A 20,067-nucleotide genomic window follows, 5' to 3' on the forward strand; every position below is an offset into this window, starting at 1 on the left:
ACACTCTGTCTCTCGCTCTCTCCTCTGTCACAGACACACACAGCAGCAGCACAGGGAGACTATTTATAGACCAACCCAGTTAGGGGAAATTTGGGAAAGGCTCAATTCTCCCACTCTTTTATTCGCTCTCCTCTTCCGCACGTCTTTCTATCTCTCTCCTCTCTGCCTCACACACACTAAAATACATGAATAATTTACAGTGAGGGGAAAAAAGTATTTGATCCCCTGCTGATTTTGTACGTTTGCCCACTGACAAAGAGATTATCAGTCTATAATTGTAATGGTATTTATTTGAACAGTGAGAGACAAAATAACACCAAAAAAATCCAGAAAAACGCATGTCAAAAATGTTATAAATTTATTTGCTTTTTAATGAGGGAAATAAGTATTTGACCCCCTCTCAATCAGAAAGATTTCTGGCTCCCAGGTGTCTTTTACACAGGTAATGAGCTATGATTAGGAACACACTCTTAAAGGGAGTGCTCCTAATCTCAGCTTGTTACCTGTATAAAAGACACCTGTCCACAGAAGCAATCAATCAATCAGATTCCAAACTCTCCACCATGGCCAAGACCAAAGAGCTCTCCAAGGATGTCAGGGACAAGATTGTAGACCTACACAAGGCTGGAATGGGCTACAAGACCATCGCCAAGCAGCTTGGTGAGAATGTGACAACAGTTGGTGCGATTATTCGCAAATGGAAGAAACACAAAAGAACTGTCAATCTCCCTCGGCCTGGGGCTCCATGCAAGATCTCACCTCGTGGAGTTGCAATGATCATGAGAATGGTAAGGAATCAGCCCAGAACTACACGGGAGGATATTGTCAATGACTTCAAGGCAGCTGGGACCATAGTCACCAAGAAAACAATTGGTAACACATTACGCCGTGAAGGACTGAAATCCTGCAGCGCCCGCAAGGTCCCCCTGCTCAAGAAAGCACATATACAGGCCCGTCTGAAGTTTGCCAATGAACATCTGAATGATTCAGAGGAGAACTGGGTGAAAGTGGTGTGGTCAGACCAAAATGGAGCTCTTTGGCATCAACTCAACTCGCCGTGTTTGGAGGAGGAGGAATGCTGCCTATGACCCCAAGAACATCATCCCCACCGTCAAACATGGAGGTGGAAACATTATGCTTTGGGGGTGTTTTTCTGCTAAGGGGACAGGACAACTTCACCGCATCAAAGGGACGATGGACGGGGCCAAGTACCGTCAAATCTTGGGTGAGAACCTCCTTCCCTCAGCCAGGGCATTGAAAATGGGTTGTGGATGGGTATTCCAGCATGGCAATGACCCAAAACGGCCAAGGCAACAAAGGAGTGGCTCAAGAAGAAGCACATTAAGGTCCTGGAGTGGCCTAGCCAGTCTCCAGACCTTAATCCCATAGAGAATTTGTGGAGGGAGCTGAAGGTTCGAGTTGCCAAACATCAGCCTCGAAACCTTAATGACTTGGAGAAGATCTGCAAAGAGGAGATGTGTGCTAACCTGGTGGCCAACTACAAGAAACGTCTGACCTCTGTGATTGCCAACAAGGGTTTTGCCACCAAGTACTAAGTCATGTTTTGCAGAGTGGTCAAATACTTATTTCCCTCATTACAATGCAAATCCATTTATAACATGCGTTTTTCTGGATGATTTTGTTGTTATTCTGTTTCTCACTGTTCAAATAAACCTACCATTAAAATTATAGACTGATAATTTCTTTGTCAGTGGGCAAACGTACAAAATCAGCAGGGAATCAAATACTTTTTTCCCTCACTGTATATGCTGAGGTTTCAACTGCAAAAAAAGCAGTTCTGTGATTGTCTAGCTCAAAATCTGTGTAGTCAGGCAGTTGCACCATATATCTACATTATACAGTGCCTTCGGAAAGTATTCAGACCCCTGGACTTTTTCCACAGTTTGTTACGTTACAGCCTTATTCTAAAATGGATTAAATAACTAAAGAATCCTCAGCAATCTATACACAATATATGAGACACTAAATTGAGGTCAGGTGCATCCTGTTTCCATCGATCATCCTTGAGATGTTTCTACAACTTGATTGGAGTCCACCTGTGGTAAATTCAATTGATTGGACATGATTTGGAAAGGCACACACCCGTCTCTATAAGGTCCCACAGTTGACAGTGCATGTCAGAGCAAAAACCATTGTCCATAGAGCTCTGAGGCAGGATTGTGTCGAGGCACAGATCTGGGGAAGGGTACCAAAACATTTCTGCAGCACTGAAGGTCCCCAAGAACACAGTGGCCTCCATCATTCTTAAATGGAAGAAGTTTGGAACCACCAAGACTCTTCCTAGAGCTGGCTGCCCGGCCAAACTTAGCAATCGGGGGAGATGGGCCTTGGTCAGTGAGGTGACCAAGAACCCGCTGGTCACTCTGACAGAGCTCCAGAGTTCCTCTGTGGAGATGCGGGAACCTTCCAGAAGGACAACCATCTCTGCAGCACTCCACCAATCAGGCCTTTATGGTGGAGTGGCCAGACGGAAGCCATTCCTCAGTAAAAGGCACTAAACATTCCGGTTGGAGTTTGCCAAAAGGCACCTAAAGACTCTCAGACCATGAGAAACAAGATTTTCTGGTCTGATGAAACCAAGATTGAGCTCTTTGGCCTGAATGCCAAGCGTCACTTCTGGAGGAAACCTGGCACCATCCCTACGCTGAAGCATGGTGGTGGCAGTATCATGCTGTGGGGATGTTTTTCAGCGGCAGGGACTGGGAGACTAGTCAGGATTGAGGGAAAGATGAACGGAGCAAAGTAAAGAGAGATCCTTGATGAAAACCTGCTCCAGAGCGCTCAGGTCCTCAGACTGGGGTGAAGTTTCACCTTCCAACAGGACAACGACCCTAAGCACACAGCCAAGACAACGCAGGTGTGGCTTCGGGACAAGTCTCTGAATATCCTTGAGTGGCCCAGCCAGAGCCCGGACTTGAACCCGATCGAACATCTCTGGAGAGACCTGAAAATAGCTGTGCAGCGACGCTCCCCATCCAACCTGACCGAGCTTGAGAGGATCTGCAGAGAAGAATAGGAGAAACTCCCCAAATACAGGTGTGCCAAGCTTTTAGCATCATACCCAAGAAGAGTCGAGGCTGTTATCGCTGCCCAAGGTGCTTCAACAAAGTACTGAGTAAAGGGTCTGAATACTTATGTAAATGTGATATTTAAGTTTTTTTTATTTGTAATACATTTGCAAACATTTCTGAGCTTGTTTTTGCTTTGTCATTATGGGGTATTGTGTGTAGATTGAGGATAAAAAAATATATATATATTTTAGAATAAAGCTGTAACCTAACAAAATGTGGAAAGTCAAGGGGTCTGAATACTTTCCGAAGGCACTGTAGATCACATTTGTACTCTGAATACGTTGTAGCTGTGGCCTTTCGATGCATCATTTCTCGACAACACCTGTGCTCTCATCTTTCAGAGAGAGAGAGACAGGAGCGAGAGAGACGGAGAGAAAGGGAGAAGAGAGGAAGTGCAGATAGGGGATGGGTGTGTGAGTGGATTGTGAGATTAAGTTGTTGACTGTTATTTAGGCACTTTTTTTAGAGAAAGAGAAAAGGAGAGAGAGCGTTGTGTGCTTTGAAAGAGAAGTTAAGTGTGCGTGAGTGTGATGTTTTCTGAACCCAGTATGTGTATCAGAGCTAAACTGAGCTGCCATACAAGCTGGCATTAACACACACACACACACACACAGAGATATTACAGAAATAATGCTGGGATTAACAGCTCACAGAGACATGATGTGCTTTCTTGAACTACCTGACATGCTTTACTGGAAGTCGTCCCCCATTGCTTACCATGACCGACTTAAGTTTTAGGCCTACAGCGAGCCTAGGCCTATATATAATGAGCTTACTGAATCTCCATAGACCAGTGCTCTTCGACTCGTCCTGGAAAGCCACATTGAGGAAGAAGAAGAACAGCAGGGAGGGGATGGAGGGAGTGAGCTCGTGTCTGTCCCTATACTTTGCCTTCTATGTTTACAGCAAATCTAGGCTAAGGTGGAAGCAATATGGTTGAAGCGCCACCACTACCCTGGCTAGCCTACCTATCCAGACATTTCAGATCTGAGAACATTGAATGTTTAGGGCCAAGGGGAGGAGGTAGGGAGTGGAGTGATAACGGAGGGAGTGGTACGTTTTCATTCATTAATGATACACGTGCAGACCTCACTATCCTTAGTGATGCATCTGCTGCTCCTACATAACATCACATTTATCCAGAGCGACTTACAGAAGCAATTTGGGTTAAGTGCCATTGACAGATTCTTTACCTAGTCGGCTCGGGGATTTGAACAAGCTACCTTTCGCTCTTAACCACTAGGCTACATTCCGCCCCTACATCACAGTGAAAGCCAAACAATGGAGTGTGTAGTGTGTCATATTTATGGACCAACCCTCTGTGGGTGTTAAGGTTCAGACCCCGGGCTAGTTAACTCTCTGGGTGTTGTGTGGGCTGAGGTTTGCCTCTCCTCTCCGACCAGGGTGAGCTTGGTGACTGTCGTGCACTGTGGCTCTGTGTGGAGTGGCTATGATGACATCGAATCAGTGACGGAGAGCCTGTCTGTCACAGCCTGGCAATTGTATAGACGGTCGGTCGCATAGACTGGCGTTGTGACACGGCCACATTGTGTGGACAGGCTGACGTAGCATAGCTGCGTCGAGCATAGCTCTCTGAAAGTCCAGAACAGTGAGGTGAGAGGAACCATCACAAGGGAGAGGGAGAAACTATAGAAAGAGATATTGTGATAAATGGATGAAAGAGACTTGAGGACATAAGAGCACTAAATGTGAAAGCTCACTTTTTTAAAATATGAAACGGGGCTGAAGGTGATGTTTTGGGTGTCAGTTTGTCTGGATAGGCCTACAGCACACAAACGCACAACTGATAACGAAACTTAACACATTTTCACTGCACTTGAACACTCGTCTTCGAGTTACCCCTGCTCAGTAGTCCAGTCGCATTTTGAAAATGTTGAGTACTCGTGTAGTGTTTTAGAAAATGATAAACCATTTGTCGAGTATTTAATCAAATCTAATGGTCTGGATTACTCTTCATGTGGTACTTTACTATTTTTCACCATTTAGTATCTACAACTTTTGTCTTTAACCGTTGGTTCTCACTTAGTTTTGCTTCACTGACTACATACTAGGCTGTTTTTGTCATCTGGATTGGGCAGAGTGAGTAACATGTCTCTCTTTCTCTCTCTCCAGAGGAAGAGTAGGCAGCAGACAGGATGAAGGAGGAGAACTTGTTTCATCGGAGGTTGTCTCTGTCTCCCAACACCACCTCTCCCTCCCCTCCTAAGCTCGACCACCGCTCTCTGACCCGGAACATGTCTTACGGAGGAGACAGCGACCTCTTCCTGCACAGCCCAGGTAAGGCTGGGGTATTTTCACTAGTAACCAAATGGAAGCAAACTCACCGCTCACCAAACTCATCGAAACGAGTCCCACAAGTTTTCGTTGCAAAAAGGCTTGCTATGGTGTACACTAATGAATACACCCCTTGATATATACTCCGCTAGACATTTCCGTAACCACTTTGTGACATCACCACACACCGCACAGAGATTTTAATGCATGCTGTAGTGTCACGCTCTGGCTCCGGGACTCTGTATGTTGAGCCAGGGTGTGTTCGTTTATGTGTTCTGTTTCTATGTTGGGTGTTCTAGGTTGTCTATTTCTGTGTTTGCCTGAGTGACTCCCAATCAGAGGCAACGAGTGTCAGCTGTTCGCTGGTTGTCTCTGATTGGGAGCCATATTTAAACTGTCTGTTTTCACCTTGTGGTTGTGGGTTTTTGTTCCGTGTCGGTATTTGTTTACCGTTGGACGTTACGAGTTATTTATTGTTTTGTTCGTGCTTTATTAAATAAATTCTAAACATGTTCATTCAACACGCTGCGCATTGGTCTACTTCTCTCCCTGACGATCGTGACAGAAAAACCCACCAAAACTGGACCAAGCAGCGTGTCCAGGAGCCATCGCCAGGGGAATCGCTTGCAGATCTCTGTGGCAACCTTGACTGGGTCCAGCCTTGTAAAGAGCAGAGTGGATGGACTTGGGAACAGTGGAGGAAGAGTCTCGACTGGGTCAAGCCTAAGGAGGAGCAGAATGGCTGGAGTTGGAAGCAGGAGAGCGAGAGTTGGGCGAGAAATATAGAGGCCTGGCCCACGGGGAAGAGAGACCCCCAGAAATTTTTAGGGGGGGACTAACGCCGTGGACGACGGGCCAGCAGGAGACCGCGGCAGAGCGGCCCAGCGGATTGGCAGAGGAGGCCGCCAGGTTAAGGGGGCCACTGGTCACAGAGGAGAGGGAAAGTGTGGAGGCACGGCGAGTGGTACTGGGGTGTGTTACCAGTCCGGTCCGGCCCGTTCCTGATCCCTGCGTAGGGCCAGTGGTGTGTGTCCCCAGTACGGTCCGGCCTGTTCCTGCCTCTCGCACCAAGCCTACGGTGTGCGTCGACAGCCCAGTCCGGCCTGTTCCTGCTCCACGCACCAAGCCTACGGGGTGCGTCGCCAGCCCAGCCCGGCCTGTCCCTGCTCCACGCACCAAGCCTACGGTGTGCGTCGCCAGTCCAGCCCGGCCTGTCCCTGCTCCACGCACCAAGCCTACAGTGTGCGTCGCCAGCCCAGCCCGGCCTGTCCCTGCTCCACGCACCAAGCCTACGGTGTGCGTCGTCAGCCTTGTCCAGCCCGTTCCTGCCACTCGCACCAAGCCAGGGGTGCGAGTCGTCAGCCTGGTCCAGCCCGTTCCTGCCACTCGCACCAAGCCAGGGGTGCGAGTCGTCAGCCTGGTTCAGCCCGTTCCTGCTACTCGCACCAAGCGTGGGGTGCGAGTCGTCAGCCTGGTAAGGCCCGTCGCTGCTCCACGCACCAAGCCAAGGGTGCGAGTCGTCAGTCCGGTGAGGCCCGTTCCGGCTCCACGCACCAAGCCAGGGGTGCGTATCGTCAGCCCGGTCCGGTCCGTTGCTTCTCCACGCACCAAGCCAGGGGGGCGCATCGTCAGCCAGGTCCGGTCCGTTCCTGCCTCACGCGCCAAGCCAGGGGTGCGCGTCGTCAGTCTGGTGCCTGATCAGGTACCGGTCAGCTGCTCCACAACGGAGCGTAAGCAATCCGCTCCGTCGATGTCCAGTCCAGATCCAGCCAGCGGGGTCAGACCGGACCAGGGGCGCTACGGGGGAATTATGGAAGGGTGGTGGTCAAGCCCGGAGCCGGAGCCGCCTCCGAGGAGGAATGCCCACCCAGCCCTCCCCTGTGTGGGTTTTGTTGAGGCACGGTCGCAGTCCGCGCCTTTAGGGGGGGGTACTGTCACGCTCTGGCTCCGGGACTCTGTATGTTGAGCCAGGGTGTGTTTGTTTATGTGTTCTGTTTCTATGTTGGGTGTTCTAGGTTGTCTATTTCTGTGTTTGCCTGAGTGACTCCCAATCAGAGGCAACGAGTGTCAGCTGTTCGCTGGTTGTCTCTGATTGGGAGCCATATTTAAACTGTCTGTTTTCACTTTGTGGTTGTGGGTTTTTGTTCCGTGTCGGTATTTGTTTACCGTTGGACGTTACGAGTCATTTATTGTTTTGTTCGTGCTTTATTAAATAAATTCTAAACATGTTCATTCAACACGCTGCGCATTGGTCTACTTCTCTCCCTGACGATCGTGACATGTAGGTTATAACTTTACACAAGCGCCAGGGACGTATTGTTAAGAAGAACGTTTGGGGAAGTATAAACTACACACACCTTCAACCTTTCAGTCCCAGCGGGTGACCACTAGAAATGACTGTAAACGAGTCTATCCAGGGATTGACGTTAAGCTCTTAGAGGCACGTCCAGCAAGTCGAGAGCATTTATTTGTTGCATAAAGGTTTTAGTCACTTGCCCAATTTATTTTGGAACAATAACAAAACAAAAACAACGAAATTTAGAGCATGCACAAATTGCAGTTTTCTGTTTGGCCCGAATGTCTTTCTGTTTACCAAACATTATCTGTCTGTCTGCTCTCTCTAACCTGCTCTGTCTGATTCTGTGTGTGTCCTGTTTGCAGGTATGGAGTCAGAGGGGAATGGTCTGTCCATGATGAGTGACGAGCTCAGCCCCGCCCAGTCGCCTAGCAGCAAGGTAAGAAGACCGCGGCTGATTGGACCTCTGTGTAACTATCCGGTGGGTTTCCCAATATTGATGGATCTTTAGGATGAACGATCAGTTTTGCCAGTTTTCCAAAACCACCTTGTTAATCACAAATCACATGCTTGCTGTTCTGGGATCAGCCTCCTCTACCCAATTTGTATTTATTTACTTTTAACCCTTTTTCTCCCCAATTTCGTGATATCCAATTGGTAGTTAGTCTTGTCCCACCCCTATGGACTCGGGAGAGGCGAAGGTCGAGAGCCATTGGTCCTCCGAAACATGACCCTGCCAAGCCGCACTGCTTGACACACTGCTCGCTTAACCCGGAAGCCAGCCACACCAATATGTCGGAGGAAACACCGTCCAGCTGACGACTGAAGTCAGCTTGCAGGCGCCCGGTTTGCCACAAGGAGTCGCTAGAGCGCGATGAGACAAGGAAATGCCGGCCGGCCAAACCCTCCTCTAACCCAGATGACGCTGGGCCAATTGTGTGCCTCCTCATGGGTCTCCCAGTCACTGCCAGCTGTGACACAGCCTGGGATTGAACCTGAGTCTGTAGTGACGCCTCAAGCGCAACTCAGGAGGCCCCCAAACTCCAATCTTAATATGAATATACAATGCAGACACTGGACCAGTTCTTAGAAGCTTCTTTGTCATATGCCAATTTTGAGGAGCTCACTTTTAATGTGTACTGAACAAAAATAACATGCAACAATTCCCAAGATTTTACTAAGTTACAGTTCATATAAGGAAATCAGTCAATTGAAATAAATTAATTAGGCCCTAATCTATGGATTTCACATGACTGGGAATACAGATATGCATTTGTTGGTCACAGATATCTTTAAAAAAAGGTATGGGTGTGGATCGGAAAACCAGTCAGTATCTGGTGTGACCATTCGCCTCATGCAGCGCGACACAGCTCCTTCGCATAGAGTTGATCAGGCTGTTGATTAGGCTTTTGATTGTGGCCTGTGGAATGTTGTCCCACTCCTCTTCAATGGCTGTACGAAGTTGCTGGATATTGGCGGGATCTGGAACACGCTGTCGTACACGTTGATCCAGAGCATCCCAAATTAGCTCAATGGGTGACATGTCTGGTGAGTATGCAGGCCATGGAAGAACTGGGACATTTTCAGCTTCCAGGAATTGTGTACAGATCCTTGCGACATGGGGCCGTGCATTATCATGCTAAAACATGAGGTGATGGAGGCGGATTAATGGCACGACAATGGGCCTCAAGATCTTGGCACGGTATCTCTGTGCATTCAAATTGCCATCAATAAAATGCAATTGTTTTTTGTTGTCCGTGGCTTATGCCTGCCCATACCATAACCCCACGGGGCACTCGGTTCACAACATTGACATCAACAAACCGCTCGCCCACACAACGCCATACACATGGTACTGCCAAATTCTGTAAAACGACGTTGGATACGGCTTATGGTAGAGAAATTCACTTTCAATTCTCTGGCAACAGCTCTGGTGGACATTCCTGCAGGCTAATTGCACGCTCCCTCAGAACTTGAGACATCTGTGGCATTGTGAGACAAAACTGCACATTTTAGTTGCCTTTTATTGTCCCAGCACAAGGTGCACCTGTATAATGATCATGCTGTTTAATCAGCTTCTTGATATGCCACACCTGTCAGGTGGATGGATTATCTTGGCAAAGGAGAAATGCTCACTTACAGGGATGTAAACAAATTTGTGCTCAAAACTTGAGGGAATTAAGCTTTTTGTGCATACGGAACATTTCTCGGATCTTTTATTTCAGCTCATGAAACATGGGACCAACACTTTACATGTTGCGTTTATATTTTTGTTGAGTGTAGATGCAAAGCTTTTCAACACAAGTTTGTTTAGACAATTTAGAAATAGGCCTACATTCTACAATGTTTTAAAACAAATATTATGTTATTAGAATTCACGATTTATAATTGACATGCTATGCTTGTTTCAAAAAGTGAATCATTTTATTAAGGGCTATACATTGTTTAGTCTAACAAATGTAGGTGGCATTTGCTGATTGTAGGCTACATCCGTCATACAATGAATCAAACAAAACAATACAGCACTTATGCCTAGTGTTTATTTTCTGTGCCACTGTGTGATGACTCATCAATGATAGCAGTTCACATCGATCACTAAAAGTTTCCAGCAGCACTGGCCAGGTTAAGGTCATGTCACCTCTCCCATTGCCCCCCACCCACCCCAACACACACACACACACACACACGGCTCTGTTTATGGAGTGATTCCGAACTACATTGACTATCTATGGGGCTTTGACCTGTCTCCCACCCAACACCCCTCGTAACTCCGGAGACAATAGCGGACTCATCACAACACAGTCACATACGGCTCTCTACCGAACACTCTAAAACACTCCTGAATGTGAGTGTGTGACGGCTCACTTCAGAAATGCAGTGTGTATGTGAATCATGCATAAACACACATCAGACGTAGTCAGGTCCAATAGGTGTCAAAATTATTGGCACTACTGTTTTCAATACCTTTCAAAACTTTGCGATAACACTGATCCTTTTTCTAGAATGTTTTATGAGATTGGAGAACACATTGGGAGGGATCTTAGGCCGTTCGTCCATACAGAATATTTCCAGATCCTTGATATCCTTCGTCTGCGCATATGGACTGCCCTCTTCAATTCAAACCACAGGTTTTCAATGGGGTTCAAGTCCGGAAACTGAGATGGCCATTGCAAAATGTTGATTTTGTGGTCAATTAACAATTTCTTTGTGGATGTTGATGTGTGCTTGGGGTTATTGTGGTGCTAGAAAATACACTTGCGGCAAAGTTTCAGCAACGTGGCAGAGGCAACCAGATTTTTGGCTTTAAGTAACTGTCCAGTGTTTACAGATTTGATGAAATATGACCTATGATTAATTAAAATGAGTGATAGTTTTCCTTCCAAAAAATGGTAATGGTAATTAATTATGTTTTAAGTAGCTTTACCATTTCCTCGTAGAATCAGCGGTCTACTCACATGAATATTTTTAATGACCGGTATACAGTGCATTCAGAAAGAATTCAGACCCCATGACTTTCCACATTTTGTTACATTACAGCCTTATTCTAAAATTGATTAAATTGTTTTTTCCCCCTCATCAATCTACACACAATACCCCATCATGACAAAGCAAAAACAGGTTTTTATACATTTTTACAAATACAGATTTCATCAAACACTGGACAGTTGCTTTAAGCCAAAAACCTGGTTGCCTGGATCTTCCAGCAATACAATAACTCCAATCACACATCAAAATCCACAAAGAAATAGTTAATTGACCACAAAATCAAAATTTTGCAATGGTCATTTCAATCTCTGGGCTTGAATCCCAGTCCATAAGCACAGACGAAGGATATCAAGGAAAATGTATCGCGGAATGGTCTAAGATCACGTGTTTTCCAGTCTCATAAAACAATTTAGAAAAAGGCTTTGCGCCATTATCCTCGCAAAGTTAGGCATTGAAAGGTATTAAAACATGGGTGCCAATAATTATTTTGAAAATCTCTTTCTCTGAGTAATTGTATTAGTATAAAAAAATATATTTTCCCAATTTTTTGGAGCATACATTATAGCTCAGTATTTGTTATATACAGTCTTTTTTCCTCATCTTTATCAAGGATGCCAATCATCTTTGACTTGACTGTATGTGTTAGAAATCCTGCCCAGGAGATCGGAAACCTGTGCACTGAATTTCTGCTAAACTTATTCCAAAAGTAGCTGGCATATACAGTGCCTTCAGAAAGTTTTCACACCCCTTGACTTTTTCCACCTTTTGTTGTTACAGCCTGAATTTTAAATGAATTAAATTGAGATTTTTTGTCACTGGCCTACACACAATACCCCATAATGTCGAAGTGTAATTGTTTTTCGAAATGTTTACAAATTAATAAAAAAAAGAAAAGTTGAAATGTCTTGAGTCTAAATATTCAACCTCTTTGTTATGGCAAGCTTAAATAAGTTCAGGAGCAAACATTTGCTTAACAAGTCACATAGTAAGTTGCGTGGACTCACTTTGTATGCAATAATAGTGTTTAACATGTCGAGCAGTGAATTTCAAACACAGATTCAACCACAAAGATCAGGGAGGTTTTCCAATGCCTCGCAAAGAAGGGCACCTATTGGTAGATAAAAAATAAAGAAAATAAAAACTACATTGAATATCCCTTTGAGCATGGTGAAGTTATTAATTACACTTTGGATGGTGTATCAATACACCCAGTCACTACAAAGATACAAGCATCCTTCCTAACTCAGTTACCGGAGAGGAAGGAAACCACTCAGGGAGTTTACCACGAGGCCAATGGTGACTTTAAAACAGAGTTTAATGAATGTGATAGGAGAAAACGGCAGAAGGATCAACAACATTGTAGTTACTCCACAATACTACCAATTGACAGTTAAAAGAAGGCCTGTACAGAATAAAAAATATTCCAAAACATGCGTCCTGTTTGAAACAACTTACTAAAGTAATACTGCAAAAGATGTGGCAAAACAATTAACCTTTTTGTCCTAAATACGTTTGGGGCAAATCCAATACAACATATTACTGAGTACCACTCTCAATTTTTTCAAGCATGGTGGTGGCTGCATCATGATATTGGCATGCTTGTAATCGTTAAGGACTGGGGAGTTTTTAAGGGTAAAAAAAAATCAACGGAATAGAGCTAAGCACAGGCAAAATCCTAGAGGAAAACCTGGTTGTCTGCTTTCCACCAGACGCTGCGAGACAAATTCACCTTTCAGCAGGACAATAACCAAAAACGCAAGGCCAAATCTACACTGGAGTTGCTTACCAAGAAGACAGTGAATGTTTCTGAGTGGCCGAGTTACAGTTTTGACTTAAATCTGCTTGAAGATCTATGACGACCTGAAAATGATTGTCTAGCAATGATCAACAACCAATTTGACAGAGCTTGAATAATTTTTGTAAGAATAATGGGCAAATGTTGCACAATCCCGGGTGTGGAAATCTTTAGAGACTTACCCAGGAAGACTCACAGCTGTAATCACTGCCAAAGGTCATTCTAACATGTTTTTTTCTTACAAGTGTTAGATTTCTTTTTTTTCACTGTGACATTACAGAGTATTTTGCGTAGATTGTTGACAAAAAATGACAATTTAAATCCATTTGAATCCCACTTTGTAACTCAACATAATGTTGAAAAAGTCAAGGGCCGTTAATGGTACCCTATTACCAACATGATGCTCTACTGTTGACCAGAGCCCTATGGTTACATGGCTGTGTGGTATAACTCAACGTGCAGGCCAGTACAGTAGAGCATTTTCCCATTGATCAGTGTCAGGAGTTGATGGGTCTGTGTACTCACACTACACTAAGACTACACTGCACTCCTGTTTCAGACAGAACCAAAGATAGCATGGCTGTACTCTTTTCTGGTCAGACCCTGAAGAAATGTGTGTGTTATTTAAATGTTGTCTATGAATGGGATAGACCAGAGGGTTATGGGGCTGTTATCGGTGAGGTCATAAGAGGAGGAGTGTGTCTGACTATCATTGACTCTCTCACATCTGTCCATCTCTCCTTCCTTCAGTCTGAGTCCAGGATGTTCAACAACGGTCTGGAGGACTGCTCCTCCCCCACAGAGAAGCTGGCCCGGAAGGAGTCTCTCAAGGTAACTCATCACTTCCTGTCCCTGGCCGGGAAGGGGTCGCAGAGAGCGGATGTCTTGCGGGAAAAATATTGACAGGCATTTAAGATGGTTGGGGGGAGAAAATATTTAGAATTTGAATATATTTATATCAGGGTTTCCCAATTGGTTCCTCTGGGACCCCTAGGTCAGCATATTTTGGTTTCAGCCAAGCATTCACACACCTGATTCAACTAATGAGAGTTGAATAAGCCTAGTTTTTACAGGGCTGGAACGTAAATGTGCTGTCCTAAGTGTCCCCAAGGAATGGATAGGGAGACATTTAACATACATCTAACATACAACTACTAGTGAAAAGGAATCAAGTTTGCATCAAGAAAAGGTTTAGAAGCAAGAGCTCTGGTCCTTTGTGTGATTCACAGAATGGGGTATCATCCCCTTTTTCTATTATCATTAGTTGACATACACTGCCGCCCTAACTAGAGGCACATAATAAATACAAGTCTGCATGTGTGGATGTATGCCATGTGTTTGACAGTACCTCCCCCTAGTGCCATACTTGTTTTGTCTTGTCATTTGCAAGTCACAAAACAATGACTCATCCTAAAAGACTCCGTCTGTGTGTGCTGCAGGTCCAGAAGAAGAATTACAGACAGGAGAAGAAGCGGGCAGCCAAAGAATTGTCCAGCGCTCTGAAGGACCCCAGTGTTGTCATCACGGCAAACTGGCTAAAGGTAATTTGGGAATATCTCCTCACCCACCATTGCTTTCCAGGGATGTTCTATATTACCTTGACACATTAAAACGTGTCATACACACTCATAATGTAATAGTATTGAGGCCTCCTCTGCTCCCTCTCTCCATCTCACTCCACCCCCCCCCCCACCCGCATCTCACTCCCGGTAGATCCGTGGTTCGCTGAAGAGCTGGACCAAGCTGTGGTGTGCCCTGAAGCCGGGGGTCCTGCTGATCTATAAGACCCCTAAATCGGACCACTGGGTGGGCACCATCCTGCTCAACGCGTGCAAGTTGATTGAGAGGCCCTCCAAGAAGGACGGCTTCTGCTTCAAGCTCTACCACCCACTGGACAAGTCCATCTGGGCAGTCAAGGTCAGACACAGAGCTCTCATCAATGCCAGAGTTCCTAGATCTGGATTACTTTATTTGTTTAGTTTTATTATCAGCTTCATAATATTCTGTATTTTCTTTTGTCTGTTAGTTTCTGTCCCATGACATGTGCATGGAGAGGGCCTGCTATATGATTTCTGCATTTGTGTTTGGATGCTTTGCTGTACTTTGCAAACGGCTTAGGTTAGCATTTGTAATGCCATATTCTGGCTTCAGAACTCTTGGGTTGTGTTGTCTCATGTTGTTACAAGTGTTAAAAATTATACTGAACAAAAATATGAACGCAACATACAACAATTTCAAAGATTTTGCTGAGTTACAGTTCATATAAAGAAATCAGTCAATTTAAAGAAATAAATTAGGCCGTAATCTATGGATTTCACATGACTGGGCAGGGGTGCAGCCATGGGTGGGCCTGGGAGGGCATAGGTCAACCCAATGGGGAGCCGGGCCAAGACAATCAGAATTAGTTTTTCCCCACAAAAGGGCTTTATTACAAACAGAAATACTCCAAGGGCTGGCGTGGTTACACGTGGTCTGCGGTTGTGAAGCTTATTGGACGTACTGCTAAATTCTCTAAAACAACGTTGGAGGCGGCTTATGGTAGAGAAATTCACTTTCAATTCTCTGGCAACAGCTCTGGTGGACATTCCTGCAGTCACCATGCCAATTGCACGCTCCCTCAGAACTTGAGACATCTGTGGCATTGTGAGACAAAACTGCACATTTTAGTTGCCTTTTATTGTCCCAGCACAAGGTGCACCTGTATAATGATCATGCTGTTTAATCAGCTTCTTGATATGCCACACCTGTCAGGTGGATGGATTATCTTGACAAAGTATAAAATGCTCACTAACAGGGATGTTAACAAATTTGTGCACAACATTTTAGAGAAATAAGCTTTTTATTCATATGGAACAGTTCTGGGATATGACACATGGTACCAGCACTTTACATATTGCGTTTATATTTTTGTTCACTGTACATTATTCACAGCAGTATAAAGATTGTCAATATAGTGATACTATTAACCATGAGGAAGTGTAATGTTAACCCCTCTGTCTTCGGTGTCCTCAGGGTCCTAAAGGGGAAAATGTTGGCTCCATCACCCAGCCTCTACCCAGCAACTACCTGATCTTCAGAGCTGCGTCAGAGTCTGACGGTGAGACGTTTTTTTTGCTTGCTTGTGTGTGTGTGCCTTCGTGCTATAATCAGAACCCAACGACCCTAGTGGTATTAGAGCTGTGTGTCTGAGTGGCTGTATGTACAATCGGTGTATGCGTGCAAGCACCTGTTGGTGTCTGACAACCTTTGACCCCTGACCCCTCTCTCTCTCTCTCTCTCTCTCTCTCTCCACCCCAGGTCGGTGTTGGATGGATGCTCTGGAGTTGGCTCTGAGCTGCTCCAGCCTCTACAAGCTGACAGCTAAAGCAGGGAGAGATGGAGACGTCAGCACCTCCTCAGAGTCCTCCCATATACTACAACTACTGCAGTCTACTGCCCTCACTGATGCTGAGCTACTACAGTGAGCAGCACACACATACTACTACAGATACTGCAGTCAACTGCTCTTAGTAGCTATGTTTCCATTAACTTGCCCAGTGAATTTTTTTGTTTTTGTCGACATTGAGGAAGTTTGCATAGAAAATAGATGCAACAATTGCCTGCTAGACAGTGTCGAGGAAGAATGTAGTGGTTGAAGTGTTTCCATTACCCATTTAGGCAAATTGCGCATTAATAAATTGGTGACAGCCTGTATGCCCTCCCACATATGTTTCATGTCTCAGGTAGCCCGCAGAAGCCAGCATGGCTAGAATGCAATAATTGACTAATATTTGCCATATTCAAATAGTTCTCATGTGCCAACGTATCGCCAAGGTCCGTGCCATGGTGAAACTTGCACTCCTGTAAATCTGAAATAATTGGATAGAGAAACTTGCCAGCCATCCAGAAAAGCAAGGCGACGCAATTCAGCCGTTCTTGAAAGTCAGGACAATTCTTGTCCTGCAAAGAAACATAATTCTTATAGTTGAAAAAAAGTATTATGCAAGCAGTAGACACTTAGAATGAAATGTGGTGTGGAGCTTATAGTTACGTGATATCATGCCCCACGTACCTTCAAAAGTATTCGGCAAGCATCATTTATTCGAAAAACACAGTTTCCATCATCATTTGTCGCAATAAAGAAAGTTAGACAAAAGAAAAATCCACCCGTGTCGAACGGAAAGAAATGTTGTCGATCTGTAGAAAACATATCCCATATGTGTTGTTTCTATTACACATGTTGCAAATATTTTTTGGGGCGACATTGCGTTTGTCGAATAAACCTGTGTCAATGGAAACCTGCCTAGTGACACTGAGCTACTACAATGAGAAGCACATGCAAAGGCGTAGGCACTGGTGGCTAGTGTTGCACGGTATACTGAAACTTCGGTACTTTTTTGAAACTTAAAAACAAATGGTTCGGTACTACAATTTTTGTTATGTTCCGGTACTTCTGTCAAATGTGTCTCACGTGATTGATAAGATCAAGTCTGTATCTGCGCAGCCCCTTTATAGTGCGAAGAGCAGTGCCTGCTCCACTTACTCATTCGTTGCTAGAGCTGTCTGGGCTGCATTGTTAGCTCCCCACTCATGCTGCACAGAAAAGTTTACACTTGAATAATGCAACATGGCATGTAGACATTTCAAAACTTTTCATTACTGTTTACAAAACAATGTCCATTCAGGCTAGAACACTTACAATGCAAGACGATACCAGTAGCTTCCAGCTTTAATTGTAGGCTAACGTTCTTTGCTGGTTTACAGCTGAATTCACTACCGTAGGACTTTATTTGTGATAATATGCAAACCATAACGCAAAATATGCTGATTTGTCAAAAAAAAAAATGTAATTCACTTCGTCTCCCTCGCCACCAAAAACTCATTCACTTCTTTGTCTCCCTAGCCTCCCATCTGGTTTCCACTAGATTCCACAGCCACATTCTGCCTTACTAATGAAATCATTACTGTCTTAAAGAGAACACACTCTTTTATAAAATAGGAGATTGCTTCTTCTATGCAAATGTTGTTGATCAGTACAATAAAATACAAGCTCAACATGCAACAATTTCAAAGATTTAGTTACGGTTCATATAAGGAAATCAGTCAATTGAAATGATTTCATTAGGCCCTAATCTATGGATTTCACAAGTGAATACAGATATGCATCTGTTGGTTGCAGATACCTTAAAAAAAAGGTAGGGGTGTGGATCAGAAAACCAGTCAGTATCTGGTGTTACCACCATTTGCCTCATGCAGCGCGACACATCTCTGGCGCCGACGAAGATGGCGGCCTCGCGACTAGCTCTTAGGAAACTTTGCGGTATTTTGTTTTTTAAATGTATTTTTTACATTATTATCAGCCAGGAAAAACTATTGGATATCAGAGTGGCGGTAACTCACCAGCATTACGACCAGGAATACGACTTTCCCGAAGCAGATCCTTTGTTTGCTCTCCCCAGGGCAATTGAACTGATTCCAGAGGCTGACCCAGAACATCGCCGGCGGAGGAGAGGCACTCGGAGCGGCCTGCTGGTTCGACCTAGGAGGCGCGCACACCACCCACCGCTTCCAAGTATACTACTCGCTAATGTTCAGTCTTTGGATAACAAAGTCGACGAGCTCAATGCAAGGATTTCTTTCCAGAGAGACATCAGGGCCTGTAACATACTTTGTTTCACAGAAACATGGCTCTCTGGGGATATTCTGTCGAAATCGGCCCAGCCAGATGGGTTCTCAGTTCATCGCGCAGACAGAAATAAATATCTCTCCGGGAAGCAGAAGGACAGAGGTGTGTGTTTCATGATTAATGACTCATGGTGTAATTGTAGTAACATACAGGAACTCAAGTCCTTTTTTTCACCCGACCTAGAATACCTCACAATCAAATGCCGAACGTATTATCTCCCAAGAGAATTTTCCTCGGTTATAGTCATGGCCGTGTATATCCCCCCCCTCAAGCTGATACCACGACGGCCTTCAAAGAACTTCACTGGACTTTATGCAAACTGGAAACCACATATCCTGAGGCTGCATTTATTGTAGCCGGGGAATTTAACAAAGCAAATTTGAGGACTAGGCTGCCGAAGTTCTATCAACATATCGACTGTTGCACTCGGGCAGCTAAAATCCTCGACCATTGCTATTCGAACTTCCGGGATGGTTATAAGGCCCTCCCCCGCCCTCTTTTAGGCAAATCTGACCATGACTCCATTTTGCTCCTCCCTTCATATAGGCAGAAACTCAAACAGGAAGTACCCGTGATAAGGCTTATTCAACGCTGGTCTGACCAATCGGAATCCACGCTTCAAGATTGTTTTGATCATGTGGACTGGGATATGTTCCGGGTAGCTCGCGAAAATAATTTAGAAGAATAAACTGAAACGGTGACGGAGTTTATCAGGAAGTCTATAGGTGATGTTGTGCCAACTGTGACTATTAAAACCTACCCTAACCAGAAACCGTGGATAGATGGCAGCATTCGCGCAGAACTGAAAGCGCAAACCACCGCATTTAACCATGGCAAGGTGACTGGGAATATGGCAGAATACAAACAGTGTAGCAACTCACTCCGCAAGGCAATTAAACTGGCAAAACATCAGTATAGAGACGAATGTGGAGATCCTGGGCTTGCGTGGTTACACGGGGTCTGCTGTTGTGAGGCTGGTTGGATGTACTGCCATATTCTCTGAAACTACGTTTGAGGCGGTTTATGGTAAAGAAATTAACATTCAATTTGCTGGCAACAGCTCTGGTGGACATTCCTGCAGTCAGAATGCCATTTGTACGCTCCCTCAAAACTTGAGACATCTGTGGCATTGTGTTGTGTGACAAAACTGCACATTTTAGAGTGGCCTTTTGTTGTCCCCAGCAAAAGGTGCACCTGTGTAATAATCATGGCGTTTAATCAGCTTCTTGATATTATTTTGGCAAAGGAGAAATGCGCACTAACAGGGATGTAAACAAATTTATGCACAACATTTGAGAGAGAAGCTTTTTGTGTGTATGGAACATTTCTTGGATATTTTATTTCAGGTCATGAAACATGGGAGCAACACTTTACATGTTGCGTTTATATTTTTGTTCAGTGTAATATGTTCTCCTAGCAGTTGCCAATACAATAAGTC

The 20,067-nt window shown here is 44.8% G+C and overlaps 1 protein-coding gene across 1 annotated transcript in view; it reads left to right on the forward strand.

The window, feature by feature from the left end:
• Positions 1 to 20,067, forward strand: part of osbpl5 (oxysterol binding protein-like 5) — a 139,897-nt gene that overhangs the window by 64,437 nt on the left and 55,393 nt on the right. Inside the window, exons 3-9 of the mRNA XM_084168807.1 lie at positions 5,226 to 5,390; positions 8,049 to 8,122; positions 13,715 to 13,795; positions 14,404 to 14,505; positions 14,678 to 14,881; positions 15,977 to 16,061; positions 16,262 to 16,424. Of these exons, the coding sequence (XP_084024933.1) occupies positions 5,249 to 5,390; positions 8,049 to 8,122; positions 13,715 to 13,795; positions 14,404 to 14,505; positions 14,678 to 14,881; positions 15,977 to 16,061; positions 16,262 to 16,424 (851 nt within the window). The 5' untranslated portion in view covers positions 5,226 to 5,248. The remainder of the gene's footprint in view (positions 1 to 5,225; positions 5,391 to 8,048; positions 8,123 to 13,714; positions 13,796 to 14,403; positions 14,506 to 14,677; positions 14,882 to 15,976; positions 16,062 to 16,261; positions 16,425 to 20,067) is intronic.

Source organism: Coregonus lavaretus, assembly GCF_964263955.1.
Source record: "Coregonus lavaretus genome assembly, chromosome: 9".
In the NCBI taxonomy this organism is placed as follows: domain Eukaryota; kingdom Metazoa; phylum Chordata; class Actinopteri; order Salmoniformes; family Salmonidae; genus Coregonus; species Coregonus lavaretus.